At 39.1% G+C, this 20,840-nt stretch overlaps 1 protein-coding gene across 8 annotated transcripts in view; it reads left to right on the top strand.

Annotated features, from left to right (window-relative positions):
* NTNG1 (netrin G1) overlaps nucleotides 1–20,840 on the top strand; it is a 158,852-nt gene that overhangs the window by 94,844 nt on the left and 43,168 nt on the right. For all 8 annotated transcript variants that reach the window (XM_074597469.1, XM_074597466.1, XM_074597465.1 and 5 more), the window contains exons 4-5: nucleotides 2,733–2,905; nucleotides 13,394–13,420. In XM_074597469.1, coding sequence (XP_074453570.1) covers nucleotides 2,733–2,905; nucleotides 13,394–13,420 — 200 coding nt within the window. The remainder of the gene's footprint in view (nucleotides 1–2,732; nucleotides 2,906–13,393; nucleotides 13,421–20,840) is intronic.

The raw sequence follows: 20,840 nt of genomic DNA, 5'->3' as shown, positions 1-20,840 counted from the left end.
AGAGGCATTGATTGAATGTATCTGTGATTATTCTACCGGTTTAGGGCAGGAAGAGCCATTTAGCAATTCCTTCATTTAGGAAGCTAAGTGGCTAAGATGTCCCTAAATTGTCTGTTTTGTGTGTGTTTGTTCTGAATGCCCATATGAGGGCTGATTGTTTTAAATCTCAGTTAATAGGGTTTTAAAATTTGACAGAAGGTCCCCAACTACTTCCACAAGAAAATGCATTTTACTGTTTTTGTGAAAACCTGCCCGTATTTGGTACAAACACAGACCTCCAAAATCTGTAGTTTTCCTTTGTCTGCCGGAGCTCGGTGGCTGGAATGGCAGAAGATGCCTTCTGCAGAAACCCTGCCCACTGCTGCACGGCGTGGGCCCTGCCGTGCGGGCCACAGAACAGCTGCCGTGGCATGATGCCACAGCTCTGGGCTGAGCAGCACTTCCTCCGCAGCAATCTTGCCCCAAGAAATTAAAAAACCAGGCACCAGAACAGGCTAATCCATGCTGTCCGTGCTCTCTCGCCTGGGAAATAAGGAAAAGGAGGAGGCAACGTTATAAAGAGGTGGATCACAGTGGAGCCAGGGAATGTGGCAAATAAAAGGAAATCAATATGCATGAGAATGTATGGGAATTGTTCATGTATGCATATGCACATCCATACATATATGCATATGTTTAGTATATGTACGAAGAGGGATGGGACAGGAGTGGGTAGAAGCAGAGGGAGATGGAGAAGGCCAGAGTCCACCCAAGGCTTTTAACCATGCAAGCAAAATTGAGGAAGGATCAGTCTATCTCTTCAGGAACACTGATAAATATAGCATCTAAGAAGTGCAAACAGACTTTGCACAAATTTTTCTGACACAACCGTTCTTTACTTTCAGGTGCTTATTAAAAGAGCTGTGCACATTTACACCAATTAGCAGATGTACCTGCATCTATTTTCCCCCACCAGTCTGCAGCACCCTTTCAGAGCCCCAGGAACTACAGCTTTTCCTCGGAATCAGCTGGCTTTTTCTTCCTGCCCAGATCAGTTTGCTGCCGCTGACACTGATGAGTCCCTCCAATAAAACAGAAATCTCCCCTTGAAAGAAACCCAGTCGGTTCCCCTCTCACTTATCCTAGTGACTCCACAGTCTCTCCTGCTTCCTTCTCCTGTGACTCTCTCTGTTTTTCAGTCTTGTCATTATTGTGTCTCTCTCCTGTTTGGGAGTCTTACGTTTTCATATTCCTGTGGAAAGTAAAACCACCCGTTACTTTTCTTAATAGCAGTGCCATTTACCAAAATCCTCAGTCTCTCCATAAGTTGGCGTACCTCATCCACTGACACCCAGACAGGCATCTTTCGTTCTGCAGTGGCTAGTCATTGAAAATTTACTTTACAACTGGTGTAGTCCTTTAGCATCAATACTCTGGAAATGATATAAAAATGAATCACGCTTTCTTTTTTCTAGCATATTCAATACATTTTGGTAAACGCCATTTAAAAGGTGCTGAACCTGTTTTTCTTTAGAATGAGCATTGCCCAAGTAACAGCAGTTTCATCGGCCTCATTTCTAGCATTGAGGAGAGAGCTCCACTATCTACTGCATTACAGATTCTGGTGGGTTTTCTCCATCAGCCACTTATGACAACTGCAAGCTTGTTTTACCCTGGGGATATATATGTATGTGGCCGGTTGCTTCAGGTCATATTCCTTCCAAATGGAAGTCAGCTTGACAGCTGTTAATTTGCACTGGGCCCTTCCATGTGTTGTTTTGCTCTAATTATTGGTCACTGTATGGAACAGGTGACAAATGCCCACATGAGAACCCTTTAAATCACTAGATGTACAATCATTAGGAAAACAAACAGAGAGGGTCGTTAAATACTAGTTTTCTCTCCAGCCCCAAACAGAAACAGATTTTAGGCAGTTTTGACATCTATTGGAAAGGGATGGAAAGAGGTGACAATACTTTACTGTTTACGAAATCAGCTTCCCATTCTGTGTCCTAGTTTCAGGGAAAGAAGGGAATTTAAGTAAAATACAATCTTTCTAAGACCAGATGCAGAATCTGGTTTAGCTAATGATTTTGTCGCAAGGTTCAATTAGGTGTTCTTTCCTAAGTAAAACTAAATATGCTTACCAAAATATCTCCTCTGAGCTTCAGCTACAACAACTATATCAAATTAAAGCAGGCAAAAAATTTTCCTTTCTGAGCAAGACAGTACTTGCTGAACAAGAATGGCAAAAACACCATTACAATGAGCTTCCCTTCTACTGAAGTGTAGCATCGCAGAGGATATTTAATTGAAGTCTGTTTTTTCAGACTCCCAGGGCCTAATTTGGATCTTAATTTGGGCCAGATTCTCTAAGGACGTAAGCAGAGGACTTTTTTTTGTTCCTGTGAGTAGTGAGTAACTCTTGAATTTTTGCAAGATTATAGACCTGTCTGTAGTGAAAATTATGAATAATTTAGTTGATCTCAGTGGAGCTGTGTTAGTGAAAACAAGAAAAGATTCAGCATCTTGGAGTCTTGGTGAAATTACTGCTTTTAGACCTGTGTGAGCTGAAGATATTACAAGATGCTACTTGAGGGATGTCTTGTAAAACAGGCTAAAACAGTAATACAGGCACAACACACAGAAATAGAGCGATTGCCATAGAACATGCTTTACTAAGACTTAATCTGAACTTAAACTCACTACTAAATAATATCTCACTTTTTTTTATTTTTGCCTTTTAAAAATAGGTGTAAGTGCAACCTTCACGCTACTGGCTGTAAAGAAGAAAACAAAAGACTACTTTGTGAATGTGAGCATAACACAACTGGCCCAGACTGTGGAAAATGCAAGAAGAATTACCAGGGCCGACCGTGGAGCCCTGGTTCTTATCTGCCTATACCTAAGGGCACTGCTAATATCTGTAAGTAGTTCTGTATAATAAGGATATTTCATTATTACAATTCTGCCCCATATCGTGACTCTGAAGGAAGGTTAACGCTGGCAAAAGTTTGTTATTTCCTTATGACCCGGTGTGTGTCATTTGACAAGGTGTCAAATTGTGTTAATTGTAAGTACGCATATCCGTGCTCTCACATGGTTGTAAATAACTTGCATGAGAACTGCATGTTTGTATCCAGACACAAATCCCTGGACACTGCACAGGAAGGGCTAGGGAATGAAAAAAAATGAGTATCCTTCACATAAAAAGTACCCGCGGAGGAGAGAAAGCAGTGGGAATATCTACAGTACTGCTCCAGCCACAACGCCCTCAGCTCTCCAGTCATACATCCTTATTACCTCCGGATTCAAAACCTCCGCTCAACACGTGAGATGAGGTCCTTGCTCATTTTTTGTCCATTTAAGGAAATTAAAACAATCTCAGACAAATTTTTGCAATTAATAAGTAAAAATCTAAAGGTTGATAAAGGAAGTTTGTGCCTGATGTTGCCCTGCAGTCCAGATTCACATGCGCTCTTTTAGCTCACTGTAAGTGTTGTGAGGGGAGAGCAAGGGTAAAACCCGAGTTTTTATATCTGCTTGTTTCCAGCTAACAGCCATTCAACAACACACATACTCGCTATTCCAGCACCCTTTCATATGATCCAAAGGAAGTTAGTGACAGCTGCGTGTCCTGGTGCTGGGCAGGATTGGGTCAAAAAGAACATGGTGCTGAAAGAGAGGGCGCGGAGACAAGTACGAGCAGCAGTTCTTCCTTTCGTGCGTGTTTGAAATACACGGTGATTCAGACTCCTCCTGAACTGAGTAACAGACTTAAAACTCTTTGAAGAAAGGATTGAAGAAGATGAGGATAAATCACCAAACCTTCTGACAGAAGTTACGAGCTTCTTTTAAAAAAAGAGTCCACAGTTTTGCCCTGATTAAAAGCAAAACATTCATTTTAGAATATTAGAATATAACAATTTACGGAAAAGTTATTTGGGAGAAATAGAGCTACGTACTGCAGTTGAATTGAATGAAAAGTTTAAAACCAGAAGCAATGTGCGCTGCTCAGAATGTTATCTAAGACTTCAAAGCAGCAGCTGTGAAGAATCAAAACTCAAAAATGAATATCATAGGAAGCAGGACCTTATCAAGTTAAATGTGAGAGTAATAGACCAACTAACAAACCGTGAAGTGTGGGGGCATAAAATTATGATAAAATCCTTACAGAGCAGAAAAAAATGAACTTCCAAAAGGCGGGGGAAAAACATTTTGTAAGAGTATTCACTTTTTCGCATGTTATAAAAAGTGAGTGTGGCTCACAGAATTAATACTTAAAAGCTATGCTCAGAAAAAATGGTGAGATTTATCAGGTTGGTTTTATTTATATATTTTACATATATATACATATACACACATACATACATATGTATGCACGTATATACATTTTAAAATTTTATATATATATATAAAAAATGCAGTTGCTACCCCAGCAATCATCAAAACTAGGGACACGATACATCTGAACATGAAAACCGGGATCTTTCTAAATGCAGCTTGCTATGTCAGTTACATCATTTCCAATCAGTTGAGCACACACCAGACGGAACAGCGGAATTAGCACCCACCGAAAGGATGCCTGAAGCTTGTTAAAACAACTTTCAACATTATTAAATTCCATCAGATATACAATTCCATCAAAAATCAAAACCTTTTGCAAATAATAGGCAGTCTTTTCTGATTTTTCTATTATTATTATTATTACTATTATTATGATAGCATCACGAAACCGTAACTTTGTTTGAGCTGACAAATGCCCCACTTACCCTCAAATCCTGACTTCAGCAGTGATCAGCAGCAGGAATTCATGGCAAACAGGAAGAAGTATGGCGAATGTAGAAGGATTTCTTCTTTGCCTTCCCGATTGCTGGCAATAAACTGGGTTTCTGAGCTGGCCCCTCCATCACACCCGCAGTGGTTCCTAGCTGCTGAGAGGAAAGAGAGAGACTCAGTTGTCATAAGCCTGATCTCAGTGACATCTTATGGCAATACATTTTACATTTTAAAGATACAATAAGCAAAAGGTATTTCCTTTTGTTTGCTTTAAATGTTTTTATTTGGTTAAGTCTGTACCTCCTAAGATACGAAGAAAGAGAATATAATGCATCCCTATTTACATCTGTTATACCATTTATGATTATATAGACTTGACATGTCCACTCCTCCAATCCATTTTCTAAAAGGTGAATCCTAATCTATTTAATCTTACCATACATAAAACCGTGCCACATCTCTGGTCATCTGTGCTTTCTTGCTTTCTTCAGGTTCTATGATGTCATTTTTTTTATTTGGTGAGGCTAAAACTACTTGTGATATTCTAGACATGAGAAGAACATGGATCTTTTACAGTGGCACAAAAATGTGTCTGCTTTATATTTTGTTATCAGCCCTTGAGTCCTTTTTTAAAGACTGTTACAACATTTCTTCTGGCATCAAGGCTGACATAAGTGACGGGTTAAATGTTACAGTACTTCAGAAATGTCATATTTGAGTTCCTTTAAAACACTGTTTGGGTGATCACTTTGTGGCAATTCATATTGTTTGATATTACTTATGTCTTCTAAAACACGTTCAGATGATGATAGACATTAAGAAAGTTCCTCAGATTGTGAGAATCTCTCTAACCTTCTTTGTTGGGAACATCAGTGAAAACCATTAATTTAGTATTCAGTCCTTTTTACCTTGATTGCCTATCTACCCAATCATCTCTCTGGGAGGCCTTCTGCTTTTAGTGTGGTTATTTTAACAAAAAAGAATTATTAACTTTTATGTCTGTAGCCAGTTGATTCTCAAAATACTGTGGTTTATATTTAACTTGACCGATTTTGTGCTTTTTTTTCCCCTGTCTTCTCTATTGAGATGACTTGTTCAAGGCCAGGCCGGATGGGGCTTTGAGCAGCCTGGTCTAGTGGGAGGTGTCCCTGCCCAGGGCAGGGGGTGGGAACTAGATGATCTTTAAGGTCCCTTCCAACCCGAACCATTCTATGATTCTATGACTTACATTTTTGAAACGTGCCTTTCCAAAATCTTCCTCATTCTGCTGTTTTGGGTTGGATGTTGGTTTCATGTATTTATAACATAGTTGATTTTTATATTTATTTTTTTTTAATTGATGGGTTATATATGATTATTCTGAGTGTCTCATACACTTTCTCTCTAGCCTGCGTCCACACTATGTGCATTAAATCTTTTTAGCTGCTCTTTTCATTTTTCTTTTAACTAACTTTCTTGGTTTTATCTGCTTACTCTCTGAAAGATAAATATTACTGCAGTGGAATATTTTTTTTTCTTTTCCTTCTCAACAAGTTGACTTTCAGTTCAGAAGTGGTTCTCTGGTAACTACTTTTTGAATCGGGTCCTATGTACTACTTACAACTAAATCAGCTTCTCATTTTGTGGGTTGTCTGATTACTTGCTAGAAGCAGCAATCATTTATGGTATGTAAAAGCTTCGTTTCTTTTGTCACTTCCTGATTTAATGCCACACGTGCTGCAGAATATGAAATTTTGCATTATTGTGTAAACTGTCTGCACAGCCAGTGTAATTCCACTTAGACTGTGTTGCATTTATGTCACCATCACCATTGTGTGGTCAGCAACGCAGCCCTAGCATTATACTCTCGTTTTCAGGCGTGAATTCTGTAAATAGTCGCTGGAACATCTTAATAAAATTAACTTACCTGGTTTGACCCTAAACTTCCCTTGTATTACTTTAATTCCCTAGCGACACTTTTTATAATCCAGTAATATAATGTCCCTTTGATACTCTTCCTTCTTCCAATTTTCGGAGTCTAACCTTTCCATCTAAGACCAAAATATTTAAAATTTTAAATGGATTTGAAGGAGTTTCTTATATGAGTGTGCTTAAATAAGATATAGCTTAAAATAGTTGTATAAATGAAACACAAAATAAAAAGATCCTTTTTCTTGAGATTGTCTGAATTGGGGAAGTTTGCTCAGATTCAACAAGAAGTCTAACTTCCATTTTCAGATCCTTCCCAGCTGGAACTTCTGATGTTTCCACTGTTCTACTTCTGCCATTTTTTTTGTGGCCAATAAGACCTTATACCTCCTTATACCTTTTCAAGCTACAGCTCATGAAAGACAAGACCATGCTAGGTTATATTCCAGCCGTAGCCTAAACCTTGATGTAAAGCTATTTTCTGTATCCTTCTCATTTTAAGTCAACATGAGTTTTTCAGGAGACCGCAAAACATTTTTTCCCTGCTTTGCTTGTGAAAGACACGGAGTACTCTGTTGTTTACTGGCACTAACAATATTTCCGCATTTGTCTCCCGCATAGCATTTATTTTATATTTTCCCTCTATCTTATTGACTATTTTGTGATTACATTTATTCCCTTGTGCTGCCACATTCTATGGATAGTTTGTTCTGCAATACGTTTTGACACTCAGAGTGAACTTATTGCATTTCTCTATACTTGATATTACAAGATAGCTTTTCTCCTCACTGGTCGTGTGTGTCTGACAGCACTAGCCCTTTTCTTCCTCTGTTGTTTAGATCATCTTTGGCACTTATGTTCTTTGCTCCATCAGAGCGAGCTGTCTAAGACTGTGCTGGGCTGCCATCCATCAAAACCTACTCGCTTTTTGTCAGTCCCCCCACAACCAATAACCTGTACCAGAAGTGCTTGACACTCGGCGAAAACCGCCTCCCAGCTGTTACACGACTCTCCTAATTCGCAGTTCAACGTGAAACAAAGGATCGACCCGAACACGGGGAACTTTGGTGGTTCTTTTCAGTCAACAGTTAGGCAGATAGTCTCAATCACTTTACTGAATTTCTCCTGCAGTGTGTCCCCCTCTGACAGTACAGCTTCTGTCTCAGCAGCACGGCCTTAATCCTCCCTGAATGGGGAAAGACTTACGAGGCATCACTGCGGCACAGCTGCCACAGAAACGGTTTCTGGCAAAAAATATGGCACTTGAAGTATTGCACTGATTACCCTCATCTGTGTTTGTAGTTTTCTGCATGAATATTTGCTGACACAAAGCCGTCTTGAAGGACCGGTGTAAATGAAGTTGGCCAAGAGGCTGTGTGATGGCAGGCTTTCTATTCAGGAATCCGAGTAGCATGTGTCCCTGTAACTCAAAAGATCACACATCCTGCTGTCCTGTCAAAGAAGAGTCCTAAAGTAGACAGTGTCCATTTCCCCAAACAACTGGAAGGCGCTTTCCAGTGCCCACTTCATGACTGAGGTAGAGGAGATGATCGCACATGATCTTGGCGTGAAGGAATGGGACACCCCTGCTTAAGACGTAAAATACTCTTCAATGATTTTGATAACATCTTTCATAGCAAAAAGGGAAGACACAAATGCAATAATAAGTTACAAAACAGCTAAGCTTCTTATTGTTCCTATTTACATATTAATTTTGGCTCATGAAGCTTTCAGAAAATGTAAAGCCACAGGAAGATGTCACACAAAAGCTGTGTCAGGCTGGGAAACTTGGTGGTGGGGGAAAAAACTGTAGTGTATCAAGAGCATTCAGGAAGACAGAAGTGTCAGGAAAAGCTGCAAATGATTAACTTCCCTCCAACTAGGTATTCAGTAGAATGGCCAGCAAAACATTGCAGGTGCATACCTAAAAGCCCATGCACTATAAATAACATGAGCTGTATTTTTTTAAAATGGGGCTTGAAAAATTATTCTTCAAGCACTCTACCTTCTTTTGTGACCCTGCTGAGTTGGTTGTTTGTGCTGGTTATGGTGGCATCTGCTGCTGGGAAATTAATTGCTTCCATCCATCACTGGTTTCCAACAACTCTGTTTCTACTGTACGCGTTGAAGAGGAGCAATGAAAGAGGGTTCCACTCCTTACGCAGCAGTACGGGAAGGCAAAGTGTCTGTTATAAGATACACAAAGTTCTAAAAATAGTCTGAGTTTTGGGCTTTTTGAACTTTCTAATATCTAATATTCTATCAATAAATTATGATTACTTGAAAAAAATCTGTTGATCTCACTGGGAGTTTCCTAGACAGAGTTTTCAATACTGGTTTGGAGTCACTAAAACATCATGAGAAAAAGTCCGAATTTTAAAAGACATTACCCCATAAATGAATAACTATATATTTTCTCTGTACCATATATTTGTGGCAGTGTTGCTTGGGAAAGCAGAGGTGGAGGATAACAAACTTCGCCTAAGTAGTTCTTTTTCTGGGAATTGAAACATTTTCAATCTTTACAGAGCGAGCAACTGCAAAATTAACAGTAGCAGGAATTCTAGGGCTCTTGGCAATGAAACACATATGAAATTTCCTGAGAATTGTGTCTTTCACTGTGTATGGTCCTTTGGCTGAATACACGAAAAGTTTACTCCTATGATCATAACAATCACTGCCTTTGAGGGATTACAAGGTGCTAGGTTCCTCCAGCTTCTCAGGGCTTTAAATTACTAGAGAATTTAGAACTTCTGAAATGGAGACCGAGGATCTGATACTGCAGTCATGCCTCAGTGCAGGAGTTGCAAAAGGCAAAAAGACTGACTGCAGGGAGTGCCGTCATGCTGCAGCACAGATATTCTAGCAAGAATCAGATCAGATGTGGCATTAACAGCCCTGCTCTGACTCCTTGCTGTGGAATACAGCTCTGTATTTTATTCCCGTTGAAGAGTTAAAATGTGCGGTGTATAGTGCAATTACAAGGACATCTCTTTTGTCAGAAAAGCGCTCACACAGCTTTGATCAGCAATTAATATGAATCCAAACTTGCACTGCATTATTTACTATCATACCCTGCCATGGCTTCCTTGGAGGCAGTCTTAATTCTCAGTCTCTGGGCTGTATGCACCTCACCTGAATAATTCACTGAGCTCTTGGTGACACTTTCCCTGAACGTCAGTGAGCTGTAAGTGGGGTGTAGTGTTCTGATAGCAGCAGGAGCCTGTCCCTGGCTCCCCGTCGTACGGCAGGTACATGTTCACCTTGTGATGGAGAAGAGGCAGAGAAGCCCATGGAAAAGACGGTAGCCAAGACTGAGTTGACACAATAATTCCTTCATCCCACATGTACTCCCTGCCCGGGAAGAGATGCAGCCTGGCTGCATTAATGGCGCTGCTGGTGGGACGTGCACACAGGCATTGAGGATGGAGGTGATAAGGGGGACCGCAGGGTACGACCCACAGCATGAGCTCAGGGTATGGCCTGAGACTGGAAGCAGCAATGTGGCCCTTCTCACCGAAAGCGTGATGCTCTTCCTTTGTGGTATGGATTTCACACTGACACAAACTACAGAAGAAATCAAAAACTTGCTTTGTTTGCTAGCATCTGATTTGCTTTTTTCTCCACTCAATAGTCAGCTCCCTGGTAGCTTATAGCTAAACCAAACCGTTTCTGGAAAAAGGGGAAATGAGAAAATTACAGGGCAGATGCAGAATATCGTATGAAAGGAAATCACCAGATTTTTTTCTCTCAAGTAATGCATGTATATTTAGATGCACTTACAGTGAATATGTAATATACCAAACCACTACCCTCAAGTTAAGTGAAAAATAATAAACAGTATTAGGGACTTTCTTCTGCAATGTCTGCCATTTCGGGGGCAGTAGCTACCCTGAACTTTCATTGCATGCTTTACTCCCTGTTTCCTCACTATAAAACTATTACCATTAATAACCATCCCAGTGATTTCAACTGGAACACAATTTAGGCTGAACATTGCTTTGGTTTAACAAATGCAGTCACTTGGTTTAATTTACTCTGTATGTCTAGCTGAATAGAGTTGTGCATCATGACTCTTCATCTCTCTCTCTAACCTGTTCACACCATTTCACTGCTGCAGAGTACTCACAGATTTCAATACAGGGCTGACTGGAAATGATCCACATCCCATAACGTACCGGTTTCCATCCAAAGGGCCGGCAGCGGTGGGATGAGTCCCCGCAGCCTGTTGGTGTCCCCAGCAGTGGTGCCACGGCAGAAGCCATGCTGTTGGGCCCCCACATACCTCCAGGTTGGCAGGGAGGGAGAGGCAGAATCCCACCTCCTGGGCCGCATTACTCAGGGCCTTGCACCAAATACAGCTCAGCTGAATTCAAGAGCGAGCCTCAATATGTAACTCCAGATCTCATGCAAACGCTCCAACTAAGAATAACTTCCCCATCATATGTGCGGTTTTCACAGAGTGTTAATGGATCCGCTTTGTGGCCCTACATAACCAGCTCTTTTCCAGACAAACTTAGGTGTGCCATTCTCACTCTCTTTAGCAGAAAGGGCATAAAGTAGTGCACTGTCAAGGCCAGTCACCACACGCGGGGATACCTGCTATTACAAAAATCAAGCTGGTTACAGAAGTTCACCCCAACCCAGAAACTCTGTATGGCAAGAGAAAAAGAGCTTTTCAAAGAGAACCTGAAGACAACTTCGCAAGGTCAAGACAGAGCCCTTCAGGCTAGCAGGCATCTTGTTTTCATTATTCTCTGCCCAGGAAGCATTTATCACTATGAATTCATTGAAAATTTTGAAATACAGTAAAAATGAGAAGAGCGGACTTGCAGGAAAACCTCTCCCTTTGCTACAATCTGTTCAGGAGAGAGCCGAAGGAATATTTGTATGTGCGTGTGGGAGTGCGAGCGGTGCCAGGCGGGGGAGTACACCCAGAAGAAATACAAATACCATTTCACAGTGGAAGTGTGAGTGCGAGAACGCAGGATCTGTATTTTATCTAATATTTGTGCAGGTTCCATCAGTTTATAAAGGAAGATGAACGCTGCTAATTTAAAACAGCTACAATGACTTGCAAAAATGTAAACAAGCTGCTATGGAAACTTTGGGGAAAATTATTTGAAAATTGATTGCCTTTTTGACATTTAAGACAAAGGGATAGAAGTTCTCTTACATTATCTTAACTGAAAAAAAAGCACTTTTTGGTACTTTTAGAACTATAACAGCACTTTTCTATTATGATGATATTTTTATGTAGCTTTTAAAACCTCATGATTCTAAAATTTGGGAAAATACACATTAATCTCGGCAGAAGTAGAAACAATTAAGTTTGCAAACAACATCTGAGCGTGGGGCTCGGTTCGCGGCAGGTGCTGTCTGCAGCGCGGTGCCCAGCACCCTGCCAGACCGCAGGTTCCAAAGGAAATGAAACCCGAGAGCTGCAACTCTGACAGGCGCCCCAGGACTGATGTGGTGAAACACAAATGATCTGTTTATGGTCGCCATTCTGCGAATGTAATTACTTCGGCGTTGTCTGAGCCATGCCACGTGTTAGAAATGTTCCCAGCTTGACTCCGCAACCTCGCTTACAGTGGATGTTGTTTATCCCCAAGACATTCCTTCGCGCTCCAGTTTGCTTAATTGCAGAATGCGGTCCATGCCATCTCTGAGTAAGACACAACCTCAAGATAGATGTTGAAAGAAGTATAGCAGATGTTTAATGGAGAAACAGACAGATTTCTGCAGTGAAATGCATGCCATCAAAAGTCAATAAAACTTAGAAAAGACAAACTGTATTTAACTGAGAGGATGCAAATATCCAGGATTTAAATACTGATGTGTAATTTGTGACTTTAACCCAAGAGACTAGCAATAGTGCCGTTAGCAATGCCATTTATTCTAAAGAAAATGGCATTTCAGAAAAGGTTTCATGTCTGTATTTTTGTGGTACAGACCTTTCAGGGCAGACCTGACAACAGGCGGCGTGTTGGGACTGCGTCATGCAGCAGGAGATCCTGCACTGCTAATCCGGCAGAGGAGTTTTACTCCTCAGCAGCCCCACCTCTTCTGATAGATCTCACCTGCCTCTGGAACGGTTTCCTTGCATTAATTCAGCTTAGGAATTGAAATGAAAGCAGGAGGGAAAAAAAAAAAGAAAAAAAAAAATCAATGAGAGGCTTAGTCGATATGACCAACCTAATGCATTAGATTGTTTCGGTCAATTACATTTCTTTTCCATAGCTTAATTTAGATAACCATCAGGTAAAAGAGGAAAAAAATAGCTATATACAGTTAATGCAACAGAAGGTATCAACTGATTTAAGCAGCTGGCCAAAGCAGTTAGCAATGCATCTATCCCTTGCTTAAATTATTCTCCTAGATCTGCATAATACATGCATGACTGATATTTTTATCTAGAGCATTAAACCTAATGGCTGGTTAGTTGAAATACAAAATTGTTCTGAACAAATTCATGAAGTTCAGAGAGCTGGTGTAGGTCCCAGAAATACCCATCTGTCAATACATTTTAGTGGTCCCTGCAGCCTTGTACGGAAAAATCTAGACTCTGCATTTATAAAGGGCTGGGTACATATTGGCAATCGCTTGGGTGTAACTATGTATTGAAATAATATTCTGAAAATTGTTTTAAGAATCTTAGATGTAATAGCTCAGGCAACTACAGCAAACAGCTAACTATACTTTTTTGTGTTTTATTTCCCTGCAGGTATACCCAGTATTTCCAGTATTGGTAGTAAGTAATAAAACCAGTATTGTTTTGCATTGTCATTGAGCTTCTTGGATCTAATTTCCCAACATCCCTTTCTGTTGTAGATAGTGTTTCTCTGAAAATGTGCTCCATAGTGCAGGGGCTCCGTATTGGCCTTTGCTCTGTTGCATTAACGTGGTCAGGGAGAAGGTCACTCCTGACAACACACCTGCCTTCAGCCACAGGTTTTCTGATGAGTTCTGATCAGCGGATGAAAACTGAGTGTTGGAAAACTGAGTATTATACAGAGGATTAACACACTGTTCCGCAGAAAATACTCGTGGAGTATCTTTTCAAAAAAAAAAAAAAAAATGTTTGCTAATAACAGAGAAGTATATTAATTTTCATGAGGGTATGTGTGTGCGTAAATTTGAAGAGCAAATGGAACAGTTCATAAATGGAAGAGTTTTCATTTTTATGAAGTAGCTAAGCAAATGCCAGATATCTGCTGGAATCTTTGCATTAACTCCAGCGGCCTTTGAAGTGGGCTTTACTCCAAACAGAATTGTGTTCCTTCACAAAAACCTGCTTTCCTCTAGGCAATTAAAGCACCAAAATATTAACACTTAAACTATACCAAAACCATAACACTGCTGTGTAAAGAACTAGTGTATCAATGAAATAGATGATTAATTAAATAAAACCCGTGAAGGGACTAAGTGCCCAGTAGCTCAGCTGTGCATCCCTAGCTGAGTTCCGCGGCGGCGAAGTGCACACAGGCACGACACGTTAGCCGGTTACAAATAAAGCAGGCAGGTAGAGGTGGGATCCTGCTGGGGCTGACTGAAAGATATTCCCCACAGCCTCAGCCTGGCAGAGGCTTTAGGCACAACTTGTGCGAGGCAGGACTATCACAACGATAAAATATCGCAGCAGTGAAATGCCATTTGCCATACCTGATATCCAACTGAAAAAAAACTGCCCCACTTCTTGTGATGCAGGGTCAGGCCTGACAATTTATAAAGCGGCTCCGTTTACTTAAGCTCATGAATGGCGCTGATTTGTTAAGCTCTAGACGGCAAGTTAAATGCCAGCAAAAGTAGCCTCCTTGCAAATGAGAGCAGCGTTTACAGCTGAGTGCCATGGCATCTGTTTTGCAGCTCTAAATAGTGAAACAGCATCAATGACAATAGCGTGTGAATGAACGCCTTAATCTTAATAATATAATTTTCCCGCTGCAGTATCTCCTTTGGCATTTGCATGACTGCAAATGTGTAGTGCTACGCTATTTTCAAAACCTTGTGTTATGCATGTATTTTATAACCAAAAAAATGAACTAAATGAAAGAGAAGTTTATGTTGCCGTTCTCAGGAATATTCCCGCCATTAATAACAGAAATGGGATGAATGGGAAAATAGCTCTTTGGAGTTTGGTTGTGCTATAGTTTCTTAATACTGTGTTGCATGGACTATATGGTTGTGTTTTCACTTCACACTCCATACAGCCTTCGTCACCACATCTACCATTTCTGAGCATCAGCAGATGTTGGCCTTCAAAAACTTAATAGGGAAACTCAAATACCTTTTAAACAATGGTGACCTGAAAGGATGCATTGTTGACCTCTTTGTATTTTACACTGGGGTGATTAGTACAGTTTATCTATTACAAATGGAGAAAATTCTGTTTAGCATTCCATAGGAAATACAAGAGTTTCTGCAAGTCTATGCTTTATCTTTAATCTGCTGTAAATGTCTTGGAGTCATATGTGGTAGAATTGAACAAATTTCTTTGCCTACCTGGAAAGGATGAAGCATGAGCATCTCTTCATGAGCACAAGTAAATACTGATACTCTGCTTGGTTTTTTCGTGTGTTTTTTCTTAAATAGCTCAGGGGGAAAGTAGTTCCACTTGCACAATGTTCTCAACATCTTTCCTATAAAATAGAAATAGCAGAATTAATCGTTAAACAAGGATAGAACCCATAAATTTATGCTGCTCTGTGAGAGAATTTAACAGAAGTACAATTAACACATAAAACCAAACAAGATTAATTAGTTGTGGCTGCTTTAATGGATTCTGCATGATTTCTTCTTTTGTCTATGCTAATACAATGTTTGTGTTCATATCAGCAGAGTTTTTCCCCATCTGGGGACAGGAAGTTACTTTCAGGAGACAGAGTTTGGGTTTCATTTTGCCTGGCAGCAAACTCTGACGGGGGGGCATTGGCTTTTGTGTGCTTCAGGATTTTCCTAGTCTATCAGGAGGATGGGGTTGGGGCAGGGAGTTATGAGGAGTGAACTGCCAATATACAAAAAAGATGCCACTGCAAGTCATGTTCATTTAACACTTTTAAGACTGGGATGAAAGCAAAGAAAAAGATTTAACCGTGTGCACATATATGTATCATTCTCTATTCCTTTTCTGCCTCAAAGGATCTTGTATTAAAGCAGCTCATTGTTAAAGTTTGAACACAAAGAAAGAGTGGTCATTAAGTAAACATCCTTTCTGATCATCTAGAAGAAAAAAAGTTACAAAACAAAAATCAGAGCTTTCCCATTAAGGTCATGTGTACCTGCTGTTGTCTATCAGTCAAATAATAGGTTCTCTGGTCATTTCCAGCATTCTTGATTCCAATGCTGGCCCTTTCAGCATTTTTCAGCCATGTCTGGAAAAATACTGGTGAAAGTGTTAGCAATTAATGAGTCCCAAAACCATTTCATAATTTTAAGCAATGCTTATATACAGTATGTAATTATTCTGAAAACTACTTTATTTTACTTGCTAAAATAATAATTGTACAATTTTACACAGACCAATGCATCAAAATGTTCATTATTGTGACCAAATACCAAAGTTACTAATCTACGTGTATGCCTTCAAAAAGTTGAATCTTCTAAACTATAGCTTTTATCTTTATTCCTGTAAAACCTAACTCCACTAATTATGCTAAACAGTTTGTTATAAAGGGTATAATTAGATACAGGATAGGATAGACACGATGTGCAAATAGCTATGTGTGGGTGATTATCACCTTCGAGCCTGCTGGTGGCAGATGAGTCAGAGTTTAGAGACAGACCGTGCACCCAAGTGCAAGATGCAATCACAATAATCAAATGGTATTTTCTGCTTTGTTCTCTATGGTTTTGTTTTTCTTTATAGCCAATTTCAAATTAAGAGAACTTTCTTTTTTTTTTAATGATAACAAATGCAAGACACAAAAGTTTAAAAAAAAAGACTGAATGGGCACTCTTTTATTTTATTGTTTTCTTAACCTTGAAAGTTCTAGTACCTATTTTTCTGGAACTAAAATAGTGCCAGGATGAGCGTAGCTTTATTTGTTTTACATATTTGTTATGAAAATTTAATGCGGTAAATATATATCTTAAAAGGTTGTGAGAGCAAATACTAGTGGATTTTTTTTGTCTTTTTTATAAAAACGCAAAGTGTTTTGGACCTGATTTTGCCCCTTGCTCTAACTGAGAAGTTCTCTCATTAAATTTACAGCCCTGGGATCAAAGCCATTACACCATGCCAGGCTCTGGACTAGACAATATACACAACACCCACATGTGTCAGTAGGAGATAAACATACATAACTAGGTTGCACGTTACTTTTCTATCATTATTTGAGGTCAAGTTTTACAGAGAGCGCTTGTTGAGAGACCATTAAGATGTTTATCTCCTTACAACATTTAAATATTGTCTTCAGACTATATATATTATTTTGGACATAGTGGCCAAATGTTCTCATTTCAATTCAATTTCATCCTAATCTGACTTTTTAATAAATAATAGAGTTAATCAGGCTCCTAGTCTGAGGCAATCACCTTATCTAAATAACTGATTATAATAATAAGCCAGTAACAGTATTTGTTTTCCCTCCTTTAATACTTTGAAGCACTCAGAATTTTTCACTTTAACAACTAGATTTTCCATTCTATTAAAACATTACCGGGCTGAAAGAAAAAACTGATAGCCTCTGTGGTACAATGCACTCAATTGAACACTGACTCTGAAAGAAATGTAACATTCCAAATAAAAGACATTGTGAGTAGTTTATTTACCTGGTAGGGTTCTTACGGAAGCCAGTTTTCTTCTGAATAACTAGGATTTCCCCCTTGAAGTTCAGTAAGCAGAGCGCCGAGCAGAAACCCTCTCTTTGCGGAGTGGGTTCTCGTGCAGGGTCAGAAGCCCCCAGCGCTGCTGGGGTGGGATTTGGGGGAGCCTTTCTTTCAGTTTTCGTTTTGCCAGATCCACCAATTTTAACAGATAAGAAGAGCCATTCTCACCAGCCTAGTAGACATGGCCACTTACACTTTAGTAGTTTCTCATTCTTCATCCCAGTTTACCTTCATCATCTTGGCTTAGTTAAAATCAGCGTATCAGTCAAATTGTCTTTTCAGTGGTTTTTTGTTTGTTTTTTTTTATTTGCTGTAATAGATGGGAAATTACTTAGGTCACAGTTATTTTTGTTTTAACCGTTAATAAATAATCAAGTGATAGGACACTACAGAAAATAAGTTATCAACGTTTCCATGTGTACCACGGTACCCGTGCAACACACATTGCCCTTGCAATATGCAGGTTTAGCTACAGTTACTCAGGGAAGTTTATAGAGAGCAGACATGATCCACAAAGACGTTTAAAAATCTAATCTTTATAGATTTAAAAATCTATAAAGCTTGGGGAGAAATTGCTAGGAAAAAATGCACTTCTATATTTTACCCTCTCCTGTTTGTCCTTCTGTCCCTTAGACGTGTAATCAGTTTATTTCATACAGTATAAGGGAAGGATGAGGTTTCCAAATCAGCATTATGATTTTTAAAAAAAGATCTTGATTTACTGTTCTTCATCAGTTGTGAATTACTGTACAATAATCCTAGTCGACCAGCCAATTTCAGCTTCTTTGTAGGAAAAAGCAGACTCAATCAAAATAAAAAGGAACAAACCCTGCAAACTATCAACAGAACAATTTACTTTTTTTTGTCATGAAAAAGTATCTAAATATTTCCTTCCAAAGATACTTGAATTCATTGTGCACTTTTGCTAATATTTTAGTTGAAATACTCACAATTGAAGAATACTCCCTCAGACCTCATTAGTTTGAGAATTAGCCAACATGTTTGTTAAAATCAGTGGATTTTTTTCTGGTATCTAAAAGTTTCCAGAGCTGGATCATTGGATTATTTTTTTAAAACGTCTAAAAAGATCACTTTCTTTTACTCTAAGACAACAAGTGGACACATAAAGGACTAATTGCATTTAAATTCTTCCAACAGTTATAAAAGCTGTTATGGCTGAGGAGCTGCCATAAAACAACCACATCTTCCCATTTATGCAGAATTCTCCTTTCTTCAAAGGAACAGGTATGAAACTTCCTACATTGCTCCAAAACAGATTGCCTGACATTGCCCGAGTATTTATAAATTAATAAAATAAAGGGGTGATTTTTTTTACAGAACTTTTTTCAGCATTTCTTCCCTTTTGATGAGTTAGATTTCGCAGCGTTATGAAAGTGCTGAAAGGCAAATTTTACGTGAGGAAGGTTATTATGACTTCAAACAGACCTAATGAGATAGAAATGCTGTAATAATGATAGTGTCATCTTTTCAATAAGTGATGGAACCTGATCTGATCTAAGCATAGCCAATTACTCCAGCAGTTACTGAATCTGCCATTGATTTCAGTGAGTATTATTTTTTATCATTCCTAATTTTTTGTCTAGTTAACAACTAAACCCACTGTCATGCATATAACTCCACTCCGCTCGTCAGACATCTATATTTTAGAATAGATATTTACTCCTAACTACTCATGGTTTAAAACAGGCAGTGGCAAGGCCAGTTGTCTATGACTGGAAACACAGACTTCTACTAGAATCATTAAGCTTACATTGGCAATTTTTTAAATTTTTTTTGTGTTTTAAATAGCAGTTGAAGGAAAGTTAAAATACGTCTTAGAGTCTCTCACTAGGGTTCCTTATTGTTACTATAAATTAAATAAGTAATGATCGTTGTCAACACAAGTGCTCCCTGTCTGTCATTAGAGCGAGCATTATTTAAGACTTACTGATTTATCGGTAGTAATTTTCAGCAAATGCGTTGTTCGTGGAACAGGTCAGCAGAAACAGTTTAGGAGATGAAAATACACCAGTCCGCTGTAGAGCGCGGATGCCCAGGCAGCAACGTAGTCTTCTTGCGCGCCATCACTCGCACTCTTCATCCCTGAGGAAGGCTAGCCCCTCTCAGTGGGAATGCATTCTCATTTTACTGCCAGCTCTGTACTTCGTTGGAGTGAGAAACCAACAAAGTGCTGATTAATTTCTGCCGACACAGTAACAGGTTTTGTTCACGTGCAGCTGTCTGCTTGGAGTCAGGCTGGAACTGCCCCTTCATTTCCACTGGTTCCCCAATCCGGAACCACGGTGTAGCCCCCAAGGTGCAGACTGCAGTTCCTGCCAATACTTGAGACAGATTTTCTTCATTTAATATCATAGGTAATTCCAATACTGTATATCCAAAAAAGGAAATGATCATACACCTAATAAAGATCATGCAATCAGTTTCGCCTTACTTCGTGAAAGTAAGATTTTTTTTCCCAATAGTTATTTTGCATATAATTGGCTTTGGAACAATAGTAACTAAAAATGCAGACATTTCCAATGCAAATTTAAAATGTCATATCTGATTTTCTGCTCAGTCATATCGCTCACATACCTCTACTCTTAAAGATGCCTACAATAGCATCACTTTTAAATAATAACACTAAAATGTACTTTTAGAAACTCTTTTTCACATTTCTCTAGGCTTGTTTGCCCAGAATAACTGTCATAGAATATATTACAGTAAATTTATATATCTTCTAGAATACCTACAGCAAAATTCATTAATTATTCTGGCAAATAATGATTTGAATTACAGAATACACTGTCCATACATGGAACTGTGCTGGAAAAGCTTGGTTTACCTAGTCGACTTCTTTATAAATAAAACCCTTAGTGGTAATCACTGAGGACTAGCAATATTTTCACAAGTTGCTATAAAAGAATAACTAGCTGCTAAATGAATCTTCTCAGTGCCAGTTCAAAGGATGACTCATCTGCTCCAATATACTTCTGGGAATGACAGTCAACATTCTTTGACTTGGACGTCTCACATACTTTTTTAGATAGAGCATTTAAAGTTGTCTTCATTAAAAAAAAAAAAAAAAAAAAAGCCACACAAACCAAACCCAGAAAATTTCAAAGATAAGAAGAAAGGCCTTTATCAAGAAACCTGTAATCTCGGTGATAATACATTCCATGAATAAGGGTATAAGAAAAAAAAATATTCTCTTTACCAAAGATTTAAAAAAAAAAATAAAAGGAACATAATAGAAGCATGAAGTCCCCAGGAGCATTAACCACATTACCAAGCAGCCCAGGGGCTCTGAAGACAACGGCTGGTCTCAGCTGGATGTAACCCTG

The sequence above is a fragment of the Larus michahellis genome, chromosome 8 (assembly GCF_964199755.1).
Source record: "Larus michahellis chromosome 8, bLarMic1.1, whole genome shotgun sequence".
Taxonomy (NCBI): domain Eukaryota; kingdom Metazoa; phylum Chordata; class Aves; order Charadriiformes; family Laridae; genus Larus; species Larus michahellis.
The sequence above is the reverse complement of the archived record's forward strand: the minus strand, read 5'-3'. Positions and strand labels throughout refer to the sequence as shown.